General features: G+C 49.3%; 2 protein-coding genes across 10 annotated transcripts in view; one reads left to right on the forward strand and one right to left on the reverse strand.

Annotated features, from left to right (window-relative positions):
• ACLY (ATP citrate lyase) overlaps positions 1 to 17,106 on the reverse strand; it is a 28,415-nt gene extending 11,309 nt beyond the window's left edge. For 2 of the 4 annotated variants that reach the window (XM_042787223.1, XM_033002083.2), the window contains exons 1-13: positions 17,047 to 17,106; positions 10,723 to 10,892; positions 9,002 to 9,124; positions 7,432 to 7,494; positions 6,596 to 6,786; positions 5,575 to 5,654; positions 4,954 to 5,084; positions 2,990 to 3,108; positions 2,371 to 2,507; positions 1,918 to 1,979; positions 1,627 to 1,744; positions 1,306 to 1,460; positions 808 to 898 (exon numbers count right to left, since the gene is read on the reverse strand). In XM_042787223.1, coding sequence (XP_042643157.1) covers positions 808 to 898; positions 1,306 to 1,460; positions 1,627 to 1,744; positions 1,918 to 1,979; positions 2,371 to 2,507; positions 2,990 to 3,108; positions 4,954 to 5,084; positions 5,575 to 5,654; positions 6,596 to 6,786; positions 7,432 to 7,494; positions 9,002 to 9,124; positions 10,723 to 10,881 — 1,429 coding nt within the window. In that variant the 5' untranslated portion in view covers positions 10,882 to 10,892; positions 17,047 to 17,106. Of the gene's footprint in view, positions 1 to 807; positions 899 to 1,305; positions 1,461 to 1,626; positions 1,745 to 1,917; positions 1,980 to 2,370; positions 2,508 to 2,989; positions 3,109 to 4,953; positions 5,085 to 5,574; positions 5,655 to 6,595; positions 6,787 to 7,431; positions 7,495 to 9,001; positions 9,125 to 10,722; positions 10,893 to 14,828; positions 14,849 to 16,986; positions 17,009 to 17,046 lie in introns of those variants that run through there. The other 2 variants (XM_033002085.2, XM_033002086.2) reach the window with 2 other exon arrangements.
• ODAD4 (outer dynein arm docking complex subunit 4) overlaps positions 1 to 19,574 on the forward strand; it is a 43,050-nt gene that overhangs the window by 12,174 nt on the left and 11,302 nt on the right. For 2 of the 6 annotated variants that reach the window (XM_033002088.2, XM_033002089.2), the window contains one exon: positions 11,511 to 11,580. In XM_033002088.2, coding sequence (XP_032857979.1) covers positions 11,518 to 11,580 — 63 coding nt within the window. In that variant the 5' untranslated portion in view covers positions 11,511 to 11,517. Of the gene's footprint in view, positions 1 to 11,510; positions 11,581 to 17,250; positions 19,320 to 19,574 lie in introns of those variants that run through there. The other 4 variants (XM_042787247.1, XM_042787250.1, XM_042787249.1 and 1 more) reach the window with 3 other exon arrangements.

Raw genomic sequence — 19,574 nt, forward strand, 5'->3', positions numbered from 1 at the left:
GATGCATTTCACTGGAATCAGATCCGATTTCTGCTGTCGTCATACTGTTGTAAAGGAGGCCAGTATCTCCTCACACTCAAGGGAGGAGGTCCAGGACATTACCACACTCTATCCCTGTCCACTTCTGCTGTTGTTTTATCCCCATACAACATGCTCCTACCCGACAAGGCTTCCAAGAAATACGAGCAAAAGGCTGCCAAAGCTCTTGCTTATCACCATGCTTAAGAAGCTTCCTACAGAATTCAGTAAAGAAAACCCCTCAAAACTGAAAAACAAGACAAAAAATCCCAACAAAAACACACACCACACAGTAATCTCTGACCCTAAATGTGCGAGGAGTACATCACAACTCCGACTCAACTGACAGACTGTAGAGTGTTCATCCAGGAAGCTGCAGCATATACCAAGAGGGACTTTCTGAATACCTTCACCGTTCCAGCAGCAGCCCATGGGAACACCCCCGGTACTGAACTGGGAAGCAGGCCTCAGCTCAGCAGCCACGGCACAGGAACTCTAACCTCTTGTCCGCTGGCCTTGCATAAGGGGACATGGGGAAGCTGGAGGTCTCGAACCATGCTCTTTGCTTCAAAGGAATATCCCAGATCAAGGCAACTCTGACTCATCTCGTGTATGAGCTAATAGCACAAGTAACAATAGTCTAAAAGCACTTAACTAAATTCAAAACAAAGATAGACAGGTACCACAAAACTGCTTCCCTTTATATCCAGAAAATCATTAGTCTAGCTCCCATTCTGTCTTCTGGAGCAGAAGAGAACTGCTAGCAATCATTTCCAATGTTGGACTTACCAAGAGGTGCTGTTGGTTTTGCCTTCTTGGCTGGAGCAATATCATCTGGTTTGGACTCTGAGAAGGAAGCCGTTCTGCTTGGTGCTGGAGTCTGAAAGATTCAGAAGCCAAAATCAGTAAGAGACAGCATGCCAGATAAGGCCTGGAGCATGCAGGAGATGGCCACTTTGGCTATGCTAGTCTACAAAGAAAACCAAAGAAAGTTAATTTTGAGATAGGACCATTTCAGTCAAGTGAGGGAAAACTAAATGACCAAGTTCCCAGTAGATGCAAAAGTCACACTGTTGCTCTTGAGGGGACCCATTTTCTGCACGAACGAGGTGGACGCTGGGAGGGCCCCTCCTGATAAATCATGCAGGCAGAGTCACTTGGGTCTTCCTAGAGCTTTGCACAAATACAGCGGTGGCCAAGATCCCCTTCCCACCCGCTTGGACAAGGGGAGCTGCCTTCAGGAGCCTCGTTGCAAGCGTTTCCTTTCGCGGAGGAGAAGGCACTCACCGAAGGGCTGCCGCTGGCGTTGAGGAGGAAGTTGGCGGTGTGGGCGGCAGCCGGCGGTTGGTTGGGGATCGGCCGATGGCCGAGTGCCATGCCCACAATCGCAGTCATGTGAGTCTCCGTGCCAAAGACGTGGATAGGGATCCCAGTGGTCTTCCCTGCGTATGCATCAAGAACAGTCAGCCTTGGGGGGGGGGGGGTGGGGGAAAGGAATAAGATGAGCTTCTGCCAAAGTGAAGCATTTAACCTTGAAGAGGCTCCGCAGAAAGCAGGTGGAAGAAACAAGATGTGAGAACAAAGCTTAAGGAAACGGTTGGTCCTTACCAACTTCTCCCATGACGCGTAATCCTTCCTGGTAGTTGGGGCCTCCTCTTCGCACAAAGATCCTCACCTCATGCTCCTTCAGAGGGCCTTGGTAATCCTTAATCGCTCTCACGATGCCCTGAAAGAAACATACAGCACAGGGGAGCTGGGCAGCCCGACACTTACCTTGTCTCATCATCTGAAACTCCTGGAAGAGATGCAGTGTCAGCCCCAGCACACCACTGAACTGGGGAGAACAGCTTGGGGCTGATGACCGGGGGCATTTGCCGATATTTCTGGATAGTCACTTACTTTAAAAGTGGCAGCTACATTGGTGAAGTTAGCAATGCTGCCTCCAATGATCAGGATTTTACCTGAGGGAAGAAACACGCATTAAAAAAAAAACTGTTTTAAGAACACAGTGCACTGTAAGATCACAAAGCAGTTTAGGACATAAAGCAAAACTATGCTGCGGCTCAGACTAGCCAGTGGTTTGCAGGAAGTTGTGTTAGCAGAGCCTAGAAGATAAGAGCTTTTTATCACGCAAGAATTTTTCTGGTAAGAATCTTTCAAGCCACATTTGCTCTTATTTCTGAAATAAGAGCTGACAGAAATCCATCACTATTTCACTCAGAAGGCAGCAGTAGATGAAAAGCTCTGCCAGGGAGGTCTAAGCATAGCAACAGCCAAGATTTGTTCATCTACTTTCCCCACTGTGTGCAGCTTCACAGCCAAACAGCTTTGAAATTGTAGCGACCCCCTTACCTTCAGGGTGCTTCTCTCGTGTCATGAGGGAGAGAATAGTCTTAGCGTAGTCATAGGTCTGTTGCTCACTTGGAGCTCCTGAGTATTCCCCATAGTTAGCCAGTTCATTCACACCCCCAAGGTCACAAATGGTGTCACTGTAAAAAAAAAAAAAAAATAGAGATTAGTTATAATTTTGGAATCACTGTAAAGGTCTTAATAAAGCATTCCAAATTCCTGTGAAAGTAGGACTCGTAATGGAGAGATCACGCTGTCTGCTGAAAACAAAGCTGCTCTCCTCTCTGTGCCAGTCACGATTAATCTTGTTATACTTCCTAGATATGGGAACTCGGTGACTACCACAGCAACGATATTACCATAAACAGCTTTCAGCCAGCTCGTTCCTTTCCAAGTCAAAAAGAAACTGTATCTCAACCTCCCAGAATTAAATTATCTTTAAGGGACACTACATTCCACATCTTGCTAAGAAATCTACACAGCTTCTTCATTCGAAAGAGGTCCCAAGCAGTCATGGCATGGGAAAGGTCACTTTAGCAGGGTCTCCCTTCCAGCAGCTCCATCAATTCTTTCCTTCTAGCACGAAATCCATCCCCCTCTCTGGAAACCTCGTTCCTGTTACCTGTAAACCACCGAGGCACCACCACCAGCCACCATGGTCCAGATCCTGCCTTTGGGGTTCAGAATGGTAAGCTTCAAGCTGGCTCCACTCTTTGCATCCAGATCAGCAATGTAGGCTTCCTGCAGACAGAGCAGCGCATGCAATTTAAACTGCCTTCTGAATCCTCTTCCAAACCAGAGGGTTCATAGTGCTGGGCCCAGTTGGACATGCAGAGCTCCCACATCTCCTGTCAACTACAGCTGAGGGGGAAAGCAGACCTACAAACACCATTTCTGTACAAGACAGAGACCCAGCTTCATCTCTCAGGGGCCAGGACTGATTTGTGTTAGGTGTTCTCCAAGACAGAACACCAAAATTGGACTGGATACGCACAGTTCTCTCTGTAACAAATTCAAAGGGGAACAACCTGAGCACACACTCAAATTTTGATTCATTCTTTGGAAAAAAATAATCATACCCTACAAAGAATATCTTGTCTTTCTAAGGCCTGCTGGCTTGTCTCTTGCTTGTCCCAGTTGAAGTCACAAGCGATTGCTATAAATAAATTTGATATTCCTTCATTTGTAGAGTGCAGATCCAGAAGCAGATTTTTCCTGTTTGCACATGAAACACTTTGGAAATGCAGCCGACTGTTGGTCGTGTTTCATGAAGCTGTACTACACTGGCCTTTCCATGAACAGTGCTGTTTTCCTCCGCTGCTCAGCCAGTCCTGGGAAGCTCCCAGGATTCATGGTCCACATACGGCAGTCAGAATCTGAACTGAAAGTCCTGCTTTCTGACCTTGTCTGCAGACTGGGACCAGAGGAAATTTTAAAATCAACACACCCATGGCTACACACTCTCTGGCTGTGCTGCAGCCAAGAACATAATCACCAAGAGAGCTGTAATTTGCCTCAACATGGTGTTCCTGTATCACAGTATGCTTGCCTGTTGAGAAGCACTTCACTGCGAGTTCATTAAAATTCTCAGCAAAGACACCACCATAATAACCTTCACAGTGACTTGCAGAGGGATGATTCAGAGAGACAAAAACTGAACTAATCCTTTTAAGAGCAAATTAAGTTAAGTGTTGGCATCCAGCAAGCTACATGGAGAGAAATAGCTAAATGGATTTCCTGGCCATGTTACAAAAGCCTTCCCCAAATGAAGCATAATTATAATTATTAAAATGAAAAAGTCAGGACAGAAATCCTTTTGGAGACAGCAGAATAAGTAACAGAACAATTAGGGAGAGCGCTGTACTTCCAACAGTTTTTGAAGCTGCTGTGAGGCTATATATGAAGCAATATTTATGCAACCAGTAGTACAAACTCAGAGAACTCTCAGAGGGATCAGGCATTCTAACTTTAAAACAGAAAGTTTGCCTGCAGGCCTCCTCTTGGTCATCACTTTTCAGGAAAACAGGTGTATTAACAGCTTAACTTTTTACTCTGAAGTTTGAGAGATGTTAGTTATTTTCTCTGGATTCATACTTGCATGCAGATGCTGCACGCAACTTCTACTCTACCCCTGGGAACAGTAACTGCAACACTAAGGAAGCATCAACTGCCACGAGGCTGTCAATAACCAGTGCTCCAACAAAAATTAATGATGCTGACAGGGCAGCAATGCAGACAAGAACCGTCTAAGACAGACTGTACAAGTACAGGGCTTTGGCACATAGCTGAATGAAGTTAAATATAAGCCTCCATTTAAAAAAGTCAGTTCTGAATTAAAGAACTGAAACAACACCCAGGCAAAGATGGAAAGCAATTGCAGTTCCAGGTGTGATTATGAGATGTCCTAGTACTACAGCAACCTGTACAGAGGTTTGCACAAGCTCTTAGCATGGATAGCAATGCTTGAAACACAGCAACAAAACCCACAAGAGAGGAAAACCTCACGGCCACGGGCACAGAAGCAGTGAGGAATTAATCTTGCAGTCCACAAGAGAGGGACGTGGGCCAGAGTGCATTGTTACTTGCCTCTGGGTAAGCTTCCCTGCCAAAGGGAGGGGGGAACTCCACATCCCCCCATTTCACTTTGCAGATGTAGTCAGCAGTTGCATCAATCTTCGCAGCCAAATCAAGGATGTAGACACCATCATTAGTCACCACTGTATTTGAAAAAATACCAGAATTAGCTCTGTTTGATACAGACATGCATTACAGACGTATTCATGCAATTTGATACCACACAGAGATCATTACAAAAGCTAGGTCACCTTTGTTCCCCTTCCTCCACATGGGCCATTTAATTGTATTTACCAAACCCAGAGAGTTCCCCTAAGAATTAACTAATGACCGTGGTCATGGACCAGGCCCTGCCTCAGGTGCTGTTTTGTCCTGATCTAACAGAGCAGTTTGTATGTTCTGCAGTTTAGACTGAATATTTAATTTCCACCAGAAAATCAGATAACAGAAAACACCTGTAAGCAGTCCTCCTTCTGGATTCATTCAATAGCTCCTGGACATATCGTAACCTCTTTTGTACTACTTTTGCATATGCCACCTAGTATTGTTGCAAACTACATAAAACAGAGAAGGATAAAGTACACATTTCAGTATTCTAGAACAGAAAGCCCTGCTCCCAAAAATATCTGTTACCTAATGGATTGATCTCGAGGTATGTGAAATACAGATCTTCATACAGGTTGAACAGACCACAGATGAAGCTAGCCAGGATGCTGTAAAAAAATTTAACACAAGTTCATTAAAGCAGCCAAATATAAAGCACAGCCTGCTCTGTTTCATTTACATTAGTGGCAATCTGTAAATCTAGTCTGTATCAATTTCTTTCATTCTCATTCATCTTCTCTGGAAGAAGCCTTTGTGATGACTCAAGGAAAGACAGACCTTGATGACTCATCTGAACTACACTCCACCAAACTGCTGAGGACACAATCACTCGCAACTGTCAGAGATGTTCAGTCTGTTTAATCTCACCAAGAGACAGAAATGCATCATTGTCTCTCACTGTCAGATATGCATCTTTGTCAGAACTAAGCTTCGTTAGCTGGGACGCGGAAGAGACTGCAGTAAACTGTAGCAGTGACAGGATTCTTCAGCCTTTCAGTGCTGACCCATGCCATAAGTGATTACGTTACGTTTAGAAAAATCATGACTCATTAAGACAACTAGGTGTAGGCATCTAATTAAAGGAGATGCAGAAGCAGCTTTGAGATCTACAGATAAGCTGGCAGTAAGAGTAGGAATAGCAAGAGAATACCTTCTTAGGCTAGGCCAGGGTAAGGGAGAGTTTATTTCTGAATTAGCAATGAGATTCACATCTTATCACCAATTCTACTAAATAAAAGAAACTCTTCTATGCTGGCACAAAGGATCAAAATTCAGTACTCATCTCCAGCATCTCAGAGGTCAAGACTTCAGTAGACTGAGAAGTGCTCCTGTCAAGTGAAGGCCCAAAGCACTAGGAAGACTTAAGGGTTTTACAAGCAGCTTAGATAAGGTCGAAGAACTTAGACTGAGGATGCATGGCATATTCTTGAGAGCAGCAAGAAGGGTAGGAGAGCAAGCTTTCAGGTGAAACAGAATGAAGGGATGTTGCACTGAAAGAGAGGAGCTTCTGGGTGGCTGGCCGTGCCTGGAACTGGGCATCTGTACTTACTCCTTTTTATTTGCTGGCGCATGCTGCAGGAGATATTTCTTTACATCTGATTCATTGAGTTTTTCATCCACTGCCACCAGCAACTTCTGAGCTTTGGCATCAACATCTCCTACATCCACACCCCCTTCGTGGTGAAAGAGTACGTAGTCTCCCTCGCGGGCAGCGTATATGCACACATAGAACTCTTCCTCCTGCACAGACCCAGGTACAAACGTTAGCAAGTCACACCCAGAGAAGACCTTGAAGATGTTCTTGCCGCAGTGCCAGGCAAGGTGCAACTGCGCACACCGCTACGCTTTCCAAGGAGAAGCAGCACTGGAGTGGTCCAGACACTCCCCAGGGTGGTACAGGCTGTGCTGGCCTGGGTGGGGGGGGAGCAGCAGGGCCCAGAGTGCTTCAACCCCCGCGAAACGTGGCAGGGATAATGCTCTCCACTGCTCCCGTCTTACACAACTGAAGTGCAAACCAGGGTCCTTTCTTGCGTGCACTGCAAGCACCTGTATCTTAGGTAATGACACCCTTTCTGCAAACCATGGCAGAGTATAAGTATTTCACCAGAACAAACTGAGATACCTCGCATCAACTGCCTCGACTGACTTGGTCCCTCCCAGGTGATCTGTAACCTCCTCTCAGCAAAGTAGCAGCAGCCAACATGATTATTAACAAATCCTTGCATGGACTAATGCTGTGCCTGCACACAGCTCTGACCACATGCATCGACACTGTCAGGTTAACAGCACACTCCCAAACTTCTGCTTTCTCCGCTATACCAATCTAAGCTGCATGCAAGTCAAGAGATTCAGAAGCACTTTTTAATGCTTGTTTGGTATACTAACCTGTCTGTGAGGGACGAAGGGTTCAATCAGAAAATTCTTTAGGATTCCCTTAGCATTAGCAATCTGTAGACAGAAAACAAGACAAACACCAATAAATGCTTGTCCAATAGCCACATTTATGACAGCATAAGGCAAGCTTTGAGAATGAATCAACACTGCTCTAAGGTCGCTTCCTCCCAAGCACCTCTCCACTGTGTTTCCTGGGGAACCATACTCCTCCCTCTCCAACACAGCATCAAGCACTGTCACTGCCAGACACACTGCTGTACCGCTCCAGGATATCTGAACTTCATCGGTTACAGGAGTCAGCTTCCTTCCCCTTTCCTAGCAGGGCAGATGGCTATCAGATTTACACTAGAATGGCTGCTCTTCATCTCCTGTCCTGGAGACAGGATCTGTACAGAGCACTGCTTAGTGCAGTGTGAAATGGGATGGCTTAAGCTTCTTCCTGGAGCTCTGAAAAAATCAGAAGTGAGGGAACTCCTGAGCTAGGCAGGGAGTGGCAGGAGCAGAGGCCTCTGCCCAGCACTCGCCTGGAAGTGGTATCAGTGAGCATGGCAGGGTAAGAGAACCCTTCAGCCTCTTCTGACAGGGACACACAGCTACAGCAAGGTCCCAGGAACTGTCCTGCGTAGGCACTTCCCTGCTCTCCAGCCCCAAGTTTCCTGGCTCAGGGAACACTCCCGCACAGGCCATGGGAGACAGCCCCTGCTCCCGAGGACACCCCTTCAGGAGCGAGCATCACTGGTCGCAAGTTCCTGACACATCCTTCCTTTAGATGTGGTGGTTGTATTGTGCTAAGGAAGCAATTTCGATGTCCATCCTCTTCCTGACAGGCAGGCACACAAGATGCAGTTGCCTGCTGTTCTGTATGGCCTTCAGGCAAGCCTTACTGGCTCGGCTGCACAGCTTGGTGCTGGAGCCAGCAGCAAATCAATCCCAGTAGGGCCAAGGCATCAGTTTCCTTGAGGCAGCAGAACTCTATCAGCTCCTGAAACACAGCAGCTGGGATGGCAGGCATTTCTTTATCATTAGCATTGCAGTGTCATTCCCAGGAGAACAAATATTACAAGCCAGCACTGCGTTAAAATAAGGACTTAAAGTCACTCAGTCATCAGCCAAGACACGCTTGGCTACAGTAAGAGGACAGTTTTATGACAGCTTTTATACTCGTCCTGTTAAATCTGCCTTGGGCATGAAAGTGAAGCAGCTATGCCAACTAGACACAGCATTTGAGCTATCAACTGCTGACTCCCAAGTTGGAAGGGATTTTCAAAATGGTACTAATTCCTGCTGAGCTCCCACCACACAGGCCCTACACAGCAGCCTTGGACAGCGGCTGGTAACAGGGAGCACCGAGCTGCGCTGCCTATCGAGGGGTGTCGTTTACCAGTGCTCATTTAGCAGGAGGAAGTGCACACGTGGGACAGCTTCTCACTTGCACTGGCATCAGCATAACATGCATTTTAAACCACGATAAGCAAGAGAAATACCTGCACGCCAGCTCCTATCATACAAGTGCAGAAAAGACAGAAGAGTCTTATGTTTGTGTTGCTAAGGTGGCACTTACCGTGGTTTCTTGGCCCAGACGCTGTTTGAGCCAAACCTTCACCTGATCCAGTGTAAGGTTAATTCCAACCAGTCCAAGCTTCCCACGTCTCTTTATTAGCTGATCTGGCTTCACCACTAAGCGCTACAACATTGTGCAAGACAGATTAAAAGAAAGACGCATTAGAAAGTGATTTTGGTCGAGTGATTCTCTGCAGATAGTGAAACGAACTTAAGTTCTGTACAGCAAACGTCCTTCCAGAATTTCTTTAATCTCCTGGCAAATCCATCTCCTGGTACAACATGCCTACAGATTTTTTTAAGCTGTAGTTTAGGAAGATCTGCCTTATTTCTACTCAGTATACACATTTCTACTGAGTATACATCAGTGACTGAGGTGACAGTTTGTTTTGGCTTTTTTGGTTGAACTTTGATAACTCTTTCAAATCAGCTGTTAGGACAGGGTATATGTACTCACTTTCTGTAAAAAGAAAAAAATCAGACTGAAAAGCGTACAGCATCCCATCAGTTTTGCAAACTGTCTTTGTAAGACGTATCATGAAATTATTATTTCTCTGTGAGCAGAGGCGCATAAGGAGAAACTATCAGAGACACAGCAAGCACAGTCAGCTGCTTACAAAGAAAGCTCCTGCAGTCACTACATACGCTGCATATGAGACTGGCTAGGGCCAGGGGTCATCCACACTTCAGCCAACTGACAGTGACTCTATAAGATGCCTATGGAAAGCTGGTCCTAGGCAACACACTTACCTCTAGCTCAGAAACATAGGACTTTTGGGTTTTGTTTTAATATAAATGAGCATCATTCTCCTGGACAGCTGGTATGTCCAGCAACTTACAGTGTAGAGTCAGAACGTAACGTGCTGCAGTACAGAACGCCGATCGTGGTCTTCCTGCTGGACCCTGTAGCCCTTTCTAGCATTACAGAACTCTGCCTTAAAGGATAGATAGCACCATCCCTTGCTCCCTCCTAGCTTTCTGCAAGTCTTTTGAGAAGCACTACTGGTATCTTCCTGCAATTCCACTCATACACTTGAGTATGGAACATTTAATTACTTAGCGTAGGACTTCCATCAGTCAGTCAAAGGGCTGTGAAACATTCACGTTCTACCAGCCAATGACTTAATATAATTGGGCACTGGAAAGGAGCCAGCTTGAACAATAATAAGAGCAGCTCTGGATATGTTTTCTCTATAGAAAGTACGTGGCTATGAAACAAAAGATCTTGCATAGAAAAAGCAAAAAAATGAAGTTTTCCCTGATATTTTGCTTGGATGCAGGAAACCTAAGCAGTATCTTAACTGAATGTAAAAATTAGCTGTGGAGAAAGCACTCCATGATTACAGAAAGTACGGGTTTGATAACAGGGACTGACGTCTCAAGAGACTTGCTTTGTCTAAAGGCTGACATTTACCTTCTGTGTGGTTATTAGCAGCTTCTTTGCAGATATCTCTGCTCATGTTTTTCAGAGTCCTTAAAGGAATTTTATAATCAGGCCCCCTAGAAGATGATACAACAGCCTTGAAGCAAGGCTTGTTTCTTTATCAGTGTTGCAAATGAATGTGGCAGAGCAGCAGCAGCAACCAGTCCTTCAGGAAAGATCCAGAGCACAGTTCTGCTCGCCGGCTGGCGCAGCACGACGTGCCGTGCCGGCCAGGGAGCAGCCAGGGGCTTCTCCGGGGCTCAGCCGCTACCGGAGGGAGGGCAAGTCACGCTCCTTACCTCGCTCAGAAGCCAAGGGTGGTCCTGGGTGAGTCGTGCCCAGTCAGTGACTGGGGTGACCCGGGCATACTTGAAACGGTTCTGGATGGCAGAGGATGTGCAGATGTACTTATACAAGAACTCCTTCCCCGTCTGCTCAGAGATGGCTTTGGCTGACATGGCTACCTAGTCTGATTTGAAAGAAAAAAAAAGAAAAATAGCAATCAGGTACAGAGTCCGGTTCTCATAGAAAACCCCCAATCACCGAGCTCAGTGCAAAACCAAAGCAAATACAGAGCTGGGGCTGTGTTGTCTCCCCATTATAAATAAGGCTGTAAAACTTACTTGATAAGCAAGAATTGTTTTGCTTAAAACTCCTACCCCATTCCACTGCCCTGAACACTATTTTGGTCCAGCCTTGCCTGCGGGGAAAGGCGTAATCCTTGCAGCTTGTCCCAGCCACCACTCTGCCTTTACCAAACCTGCCAGCTCTGAGCATCGCCCCGTGTCTCGGGGAGCGCTCAGCTCAGGCAATTTGTCTCTAACTACACAGCACCCCGGGTTTGGTGCTGCGGGATCTGTCTAACACACCTACCATTTCTTCTAGTTCAGTACCAGGGAGCCACAAGGCGACAGAAGAGAACCCTCCCTCCCACTTATTTTCTTATGGCATGCCACATTTCCAGTCTGAGCTTGACTGCAGGCAAATTAGCAACCCCTCATACCTTTTTCTAAAGGGAAAAGAAAATTTTCCCAGTATTACCAAACCAGAACACATCTGCATTGTTGCTTTTGGTTTTTTGTTTCAGAGCCTAGATGTCTCGGAAGCAGCTTCACACTCTACAGAATAAGATGCTCAAGACAACAAAGCAGATTAAGGTTAGACAATTTCGGTGGGTTTTTTTTGAGAAAAATCATTTAAAAATTCCCAATTTCACACCTTTCCTGGAGATGTCTGTCTTCTCTTCTAAAAAGTATATTCTGAACTGACATAAGTAAATGATTTCTGATCTCAAGGCTGTAACTTCTCTTTCTGATATGCAGCAACAAAGTCATAGGTGTCAAAGATGCATTTATTTTTATCTGCAACAAACATTTATTTTAAAAGAATAATTCATCCCAGTGAACCTGTCTGCATGTGTCAAATATCAGAACTGAGTCTTGTGATCAGCCAGAAGTCAACAAGCGGTTTGGATTTTTCTGAGGGGTCAGACTGCTGACAGAGAAGCTTGAGCAGTGGCTCATGCTGCATTCGGAGTGACTGGAGGTCATGTCACTGTTCCCCAAACACAGCCAGTGTGGCAGGAAACAAAAGCACGCTCAGGATGGTTTCTGGGAGAGCTGCAAAGCCGAAAGGCACCAACACAGGAAAGAAGATCTCAGATTCCATCTCAGTATCTGGACGATGAAGTATTTGAGTGGCTCAGTCAGACTAGCTGCCCATGCCATCACAAAACAGACACCCCACTTAAGACCCACAGAGAGAAACAGTTTCAAAATCCACAGTTATTTCTTGTGCCACCTTCTGCGCAATAACCATTATTAATCAACTGGGTTATTCATCCTATAAGCAAGCGAGCATACCATATGCCAGGACATAATTAGCCATCATTAGAAATAAAGACCTTTTTCCCTAGAGCAGGAAGAAAGAGGTTTGGTTGTGGATCAGTTTCATGGTATCATTCTGAGACAACTTTTTTTTCTTCATTCTGAGGCACTGTTTGTGCATCAGGTAAGCACTGTCAAAAAAATTACGCCAGCTTCTCTGACCAAAAGCTTACAGCTTTATTATATGGTCAGTCAGCCACAGGCTAGCTACAGAGGAAGACTTTACAAAGCTACAGAAGTGACTGTACATTGGGCTAGTATTTGGCAGAGCTGTAAGAAAAAAAAAAAAAAAAAAAAGAAAAAAGAAAAAAAAACACACCAAAAAAACCCCAACCCAAATTTATTCGGCAAGCATGCACAGACGTATTTAATTCCCACAAACACCACTCTGCTGGCTTGTCTTCACAGCTGCACACACACATGCTACAGTAAGTCATCTCTACTGTAGTGCTGAAACCCTTCCATTATGATTTTTGCTTTGAAGCAGAGCTATTTGAGAGCAAATCCTGCTCCCAAGTTACCTGCAGCTATTTATTTTTCCTGGTAGGAAGCTGGAATACCCTTGCTTTCAAAGCCCTTGGAAATCTATCAGCTTCCTACTCTACAATATGCTAAAGGTCAGTCCCAGAGAAAAAGTGTCACATTTCACTGCAAAAGAAGCAGACTGATAAGTAAACAGCGTATTTCTTAATGAGAAAAAAAAAACAAACAAACAAACCAACCCCTAACTATTTTTCATTTCTCCAGGGTGACACAGAGCCCCTGAGCAACATTGCAGACCTTCAGTCCGCATTTACAAATTCAAACAATCAAGCTGATGCTAGTTATGCCAATGACCAAGATGTAATCGTCTGCAACTGCAGGAAACTGGACCAGGACATCCCTCAGGTCTTATTAAAAACAGTCCGGTAAAAAAAAAAAAGTCAGTGGGAACAACAGTGACGTACATGGGATTGCTTAAACCTGAAGGACACAAAAAGCAGGGGCATGCGTCTCAAACTTTACTGGGCTCCTTTATGCCACTACATTCTGCTGCTCCCCTAGTTTCTCTCCCAGTTTCATCACCTCATTTTTTCAATAACACGACTGAGGTAAAGACAGAAAACCTAGAGGATTATTACGATAGCAGTGGATGAAAAATGACAAAACCCTTGTGTCGTGGCAACAGAACAGCAGGAATGAGGCTGTTTCGCTCTCATCTGCCCATGGTTCACTGAGACATTTCCGAATCATTAGCAAGTCTTTAAGCACACCCCCAACTCAGTTTTTCCGCTGCTCCAACCCTGCCTTTCTCATGGGATAGACAGCACAAAACAATTGCTTCAGTCTGCTGAATTGTTAAGTTAAAAGATCAGCAGGAAAAAAAAAAAAAATCCATAAGGCATCAGCAATTCCTAGCTGTATGTGCTCATGCAGGTCCCTCATCAATCAGAGAGACATAATCAGAGCAGACTCCGTTAACTGGTTGCATCTGTTCTGCAGATGCCGAGCAGGAGCACAGACTGCAGGTCACCACAGAAGTAGAGGAGCAGAATCTCTGCAGTTTCCCAAGAATGAGGCAGGTTAGGACTCTCATCTGTCATGGATAATCTTATTTTCAGTCATGCTTGGCACCTGCAGTACCAACGAATGCTGATGAGAGTAATGGATGCACCTCTGAAGAACAGAGGGGGTGCAGAGAAAAAAAGAATCCCTTTCTCTGTACCAAGTACAAGCTATAGGATAACGTTCTCTTCTACTGATTCACTCCCAGACACTGCTCTGTTCATGATTCATTAGGTAAGATTGAACTGCAAGTATCTTACTACTTTAGGCCCCAGATGTTGGAACTACCACACACAATTGTAGATTCATGTCAGCAGCACAAAATGCCTCTTCCAGTCTGCTCTTAACGTGTATTCTCTGCTGCACAAGATTTAGGATAGGGGCGGATAGAATTAACAGTTTCTAACCTATCGTGCCTCTCTGGCTGCCTGCAATGACTTGCTGGTCATCCTCTGCGTTCCGTACTGTACCTGCACTACCACAACCCTTCGGATCCAGTTGTTACAAACTGCCTTGCCTTTTCCTTCAAAGGGTGCATGATGGAAACACAGCTGGTCCCTGGCCAGACTTGCTGAGGGAAGGACAATCTACTACCACCACTTTAAAGCATTTTTCCACAGTATGCGCCGTGAACTTTTCAGTTAAAATGCAACAGATCACAGGACAGTTCAGGTTAGAAGGAGTCTTGGGAGGTCACCTCGTTCAACCTCAAGCTCAAAGCAGGGTCAGCTCCAGAGTCAGCCCGGGTTACAAGGACCACTCACGTGTTTGCATAAGGAGTAAAGGACAGCATGCTTCAAAGAGCTCTGCTGAACGCACCTAGTCTTGGTTTGACAAGTAGGTTACTGGTGTAAGAGTAAGTTATTTCTGGAGGTGTCACTGATGTCCACAAATGATTTGTGTTCATTTACTGAGGCTCTAAAACAAACAGCTTCCCTGCAACACATCAGAGACCTTTACATTATCATCCATACCCAGTGATTTTAAAAGTGCTGGTTTTCAGCCTTCACGAGCAAATCCAGAGCAAGTAAGAGAAATGGATTAGATCACGTTTTCAAGGGCTCAGAAGCACTTATTCCATCAAAACCTGTCAAATATGCAAAAAAAAAAAAAAGTTATGCTTGAAGAAAGTTTCTCGAGTGTATTGACAAGAGAAAAACTGTGATGGTGGCAAGTTAGATTAAAGAGCGGGGTGTTGTGTTTGCTGTGACACAACTGATACATCTGCACCAATACACTAGCGACTAGCTGAAGGGAAAACAACGTAGTCCAAAGAAAAAGAGATGGGGAAACAAGAAGAGGCATTCTTGACAACAGAATCCAGGTGAAGTCTCCTTGACTCCCAAAGAGATCTGATGACATGGCACTACTCAGTGCAAGACAGTCTACTCTGCAAGGGGAGAAGAAAAGATTGAAAGACATTGATTTGGCTTATTTTTCCTCAAACTCTTTCTGATATACCTCTGTGAGCTTCACCAGCTTGTGTTCATGCAGAACACGGCACTCATGCATGGAATTTTCTTCAATCCAGACCTGTGCCATACTCCAATCACGCCTGAGCGATGCTTTTGTTGGGAGAAAAGGACTCCCTCTCTGGTAAAGATTTCATGCCCTCTCTCCCAAGAATTATGTCAACAAACCCACACTGTAAAGCAACCTTCCCCCTCCATCCCAGGTCATTTATTAACACAGTTCAAGATCTGCCAGTCTTTTCAGCCCACAGCAGCGTGAAAAGTTACGTCAGCTTCCACCTGGCAAACACGCGTGCTTTCATCAGAGGCCAGAGAGGGCTCGAGAAGAGGCCCTGCAGCACTTGGACAACTCCACAGGTCAAGAGCCCCCAGTGCCGTGCATTGGGCAACACCTGGCACCGCTCTGGCGTGATGCAAGCGGCTGCACTTGCGCAGGCAGCGAGCGCGTTGAATGCCCAGCTCTGGAGGAGGCTCCCTGCACACACAGACCCTTGGAGAGCCAGGGAGGGGAACGGGCCGCAAACCGAGTTAAACCTTGCTAACGGAGAGCGGCAGACAGGCTCCAAACGCCCTGGTAAGCACCTAGTGCCACAAGTGGGGTACTCGGAATCCTGTCTTTAAAGGGCATCTTATTCCGCAGCCCTGGGGAAGATCCTTAACAAATTTACTCTTTAAATCCTTGCCCACGGCACTTGCAGAGTGGACAGTAGCAGTGGCTGGGCAGGATTCCCAGCTGTGGCTGTCCTTTGTACCGGGTCCCACTTCAAGCAGAGCACTGCTAGCTGGAGGATGGAGAGCAGGTTGTCTGCACGTTCATACTGAAGTCTCGCATGCAGAAAACCCTACAGGGTTCGAATAACAGCGTTAGACAGTCGAGCTGGCATCCTGAGCTCCAAACCCAATTAAGGAAACAAACACAGATACCTACAAATAATATATTCACGATGCACATAAGCCTTTAGATGCTATAGCAGACAACAAACGCAGTTTGACAGAGAGAAAAGAGAAGTATGCACAAAAGGAAAAGGCTTTCTAAAGCAGCAAGACAAACAGCAGGTGTTTGCAGGTGGCAAACAAGAGAGCTGGAAACCAGCCATTTCACAGCTCCTGGAGCTGCGGGATGCGTTCACAGGAAGGAAGAGAGACACAGGCTGTTCACCCCCCCGCTAGTACGGGAGCAAGCACGGAGCGCGACCCCAGCGCGGGCGCTGCCGCCTCCACAAAGGGATTGCCATTCGGGAGAAGGGCTACGCGCCCCGTTGGCCGAGGGCTTCCCGGGTGAGGGACGAGGGGAACGAACGTGCAAAGACGGAGCCTGGATCTACTGCTGGTACAGACAAGGGCCCTTTCTCCCAGCCCCTCGTTAAATATTTGTGCCGTGCCCATCGCAAACAGACGGTGCCTCAGACCGGCCCCGGGCAACCGGGACCTCGCCCAGCACGGACACAGCCGCCTTTCATCCTCCAGCCGATGAGGCTGCGAGGCGGCCTGCCCCCGCCCCGAGGTCAGAGCCGGCGGGGCGCGGAGGGGGCGCGGGGCCCCGGCCCTCCCCTGCGCCCGGCTGCCAACCCGGGCCGGACCGCGGCGCTTCCCCCGGGGCCCGCCCGCCCTACGGCCGCCGGGAGCCGGCCGCTGCTCCCCCCGTTCCCCGGACACCCACCTCGCACCGAGGGCGGGAGAGGCGCTGCTCGCGGGATCGCGGCCGCCCCCCGGGACTCACCTGGGCCCCGCTCGGCCACCGCCCCGCTCCCCGCTCCCCGCCCGCCGCCGCCTTTTGTTCGCTGCGGCGCGGCGCGGCCTCCCCGGCCCATCGGGCTACAGGCGCCGCCGCCGCCCATTGGCCGCCGCCGCCGTGACGTGCGCCTTGCCTGAGCGGCACCCGCGCGCCCATTGGCCGCCGGCGGTGGGGCGCGGCCGCGCGGGCTTGTGGGAGCTGTAGTTCCGCCCGCCCCCCCCTTCGGAGCTCCGCGGGGCCGGCACCGGGCCCGCCACCCGGCTCGGGGCCCCGCAGCTCCCCCGCCTGCACTCGCTCCTGCTGCCGCCGTGACGGGCCCCGGCAGCGGAGCGGACACGAGCATCCCTCCCCCGGCGCCGGGGCTGGCTCAGAAACCTCTCGCGGGGGTGTTGTAGCCGCAGGGGCGGGAGGTGCCCCGGGGCTGCCCACGGTGGGGAGCGGAGAATCACCGGCACACATCACCGCTGGCACCATCCCCGGGAACGCGCCAACAGGTGCCTCCGACCCGCGCAGGGCAGCGGAACATGCACGGACTGGAGACACCACAGGCTGGGGACAGAGGCGCTTCCGAGGTGCGCGAGGCCTCGGGGGGGTGCAGCCGTCCTGCCTCCCTGCTCCCGCCTGCCCTGATTTCCAAGCAGCCTCTAGCAGCAGGCATCACGGCTCTTCCACTTGCCAGAAATAATCATCACACGTCCGTTTTTTCCCTGGTATTTCCAACCTGTGACTAAAGCACGCATCAGCGATGCTGAAGGGCAGTACCCCGGGGTGGACTCTGATGAGAGCAGACAGCCTTGCTCCAGAGGGGAGGGCTCTGTGGCCCATACGACATTGTCACCAGGCTGGAACACAGGCCTGTGACAGACACCACACGGAGCAGGACCAGAGGACCGAGACATGATGCTCCTGCCCATCTTGTCAAGGAGAGTTTATCAGAGCCACTGGGGAAAGTCTCCAGGGAGAAGTTACCAAAAGCTTAAACTATCTGAAATTCTCTGCCTGACTCCCTGGGGACAGGGGTGTGTCACGCTGCCTCCCACACCAGGGCTCAACTGGTGTTTGTCTCACCGCCCATGCGTGAGGCACTCTGCCTCCCTCCCACGCTGCGCAGCTGCGCCAGCCCCGGCCCAGGAGCCGCGCAGCGACGATGGACCCCGTCATCCCGGAGCTGCATCCAGAGCCCAGCAGCAGCACCGACTTTCCCTGTGGTGGAGTTAAACCTTACAGGCTTGGAGCAGGAGTCTTTCCAAGGAGGACAGACACGTCACACCCACTGAGTCACTTGGCAGGAACAAATTGCTTCAAACACTATTCTTGGCAGGGTCTTACCCAAGGCCAAAATAAAGTCAAGACTAACGTCGCTGATAGGAGGAGAGAACCAGCAGCATCTCTCATTGTTTGTTTGTCCAGGCTTGGACACTACAGTGATGAAACCAGTACCACAGGCTACCGGCAAATACCAAAAATCATGGAATATATTTTTTGCAGAGGGAGGCGGTGGGCTGCTGCAGCAGAACCCCCGTGTCAGGCACGGCAGAGGAACCTGCTCAGCCGGCCGGTCAGCACTAACCCAGGCATTCGCACCATGGCTCTGGCAAAGCCATTTTACCAAGCGCCTTGTGCTCCCACACCCCCTCTTTTTTTCCTGCTCGTGCCTCCCGCGCAGGGTTGTGGAAACGCGGGTGTAAGAACAAACCCCCGTGGGGCGCCGGGCAGGCCGGGTCACGGCAGGTGAAGGGCGAGAGACGGCGAGCGCTTCGCCCAGGGCCTGCACGCTTTTTGACAGAAAACCCGCGTTTCCTTCCTCTCCGAGCAGCGCGGCCCCTCCCCACGTACCTATCGCCACCCACGCGTGCCCTACTTACACCGCACCTCTGACCACCCGCCCCACGCTGCCTTCCCCCGCACCGCCGTGAGCGGCACGGCAGGGCCTCCCCAGCGGCGTGGGGCACCCGGCCCGCGCCCCACGGGACCCCACGGCCCCCGCAAGCAGCGCGCTCGGCCCGGGGACACCCCCCCCCCCTCCCGCCGGCGCGGGAAAACCCCGCGGGCGCGCCACCGCGACGTCACCGCCTGGGCGGGGCTTGGCGCCGCGCCGGAAGTGGGGCCGTTGCCCGGGCAGCGGTTGCCTGGAGACGGCGGCGGCGGCGATGGCGGCGGCCACGGCGCCGGCCGGCACCTTCCCCAGCTTCATGAGCGAGGGGACGCTGCTGTCCCGGCGGGGCGAGCACGGCAAGGCCCTGGCCTGCTTCAACAACGTGAGGGTGCCGGGGCGGGGGGGGGGCCGGGGGGGGCCCGGGGGCGGCGGGACGCGCGTGGCGGTGGCACTCGGGTCCCGTAGGGGCGGGGGGAAGTGTCCCCAGGGTCACAGCGCGAAGGGCCGTGGCACAGCGTGGGGCGGTGGCTGTTTGGGGGGGGGGGGGGCTCCGGGGGGTCACAGCACCTACAGCGTGGAAAGAGGGGGTAGCTGCAGCACAGGGAACCTGGGAACAGCAAGAGTGGGTTGTTTTTTT

The sequence above is a fragment of the Tyto alba genome, unplaced genomic scaffold (genome assembly GCF_018691265.1).
Source record: "Tyto alba isolate M040663 unplaced genomic scaffold, T.alba_DEE_v4.0 Super-Scaffold_12, whole genome shotgun sequence".
Taxonomy (NCBI): domain Eukaryota; kingdom Metazoa; phylum Chordata; class Aves; order Strigiformes; family Tytonidae; genus Tyto; species Tyto alba.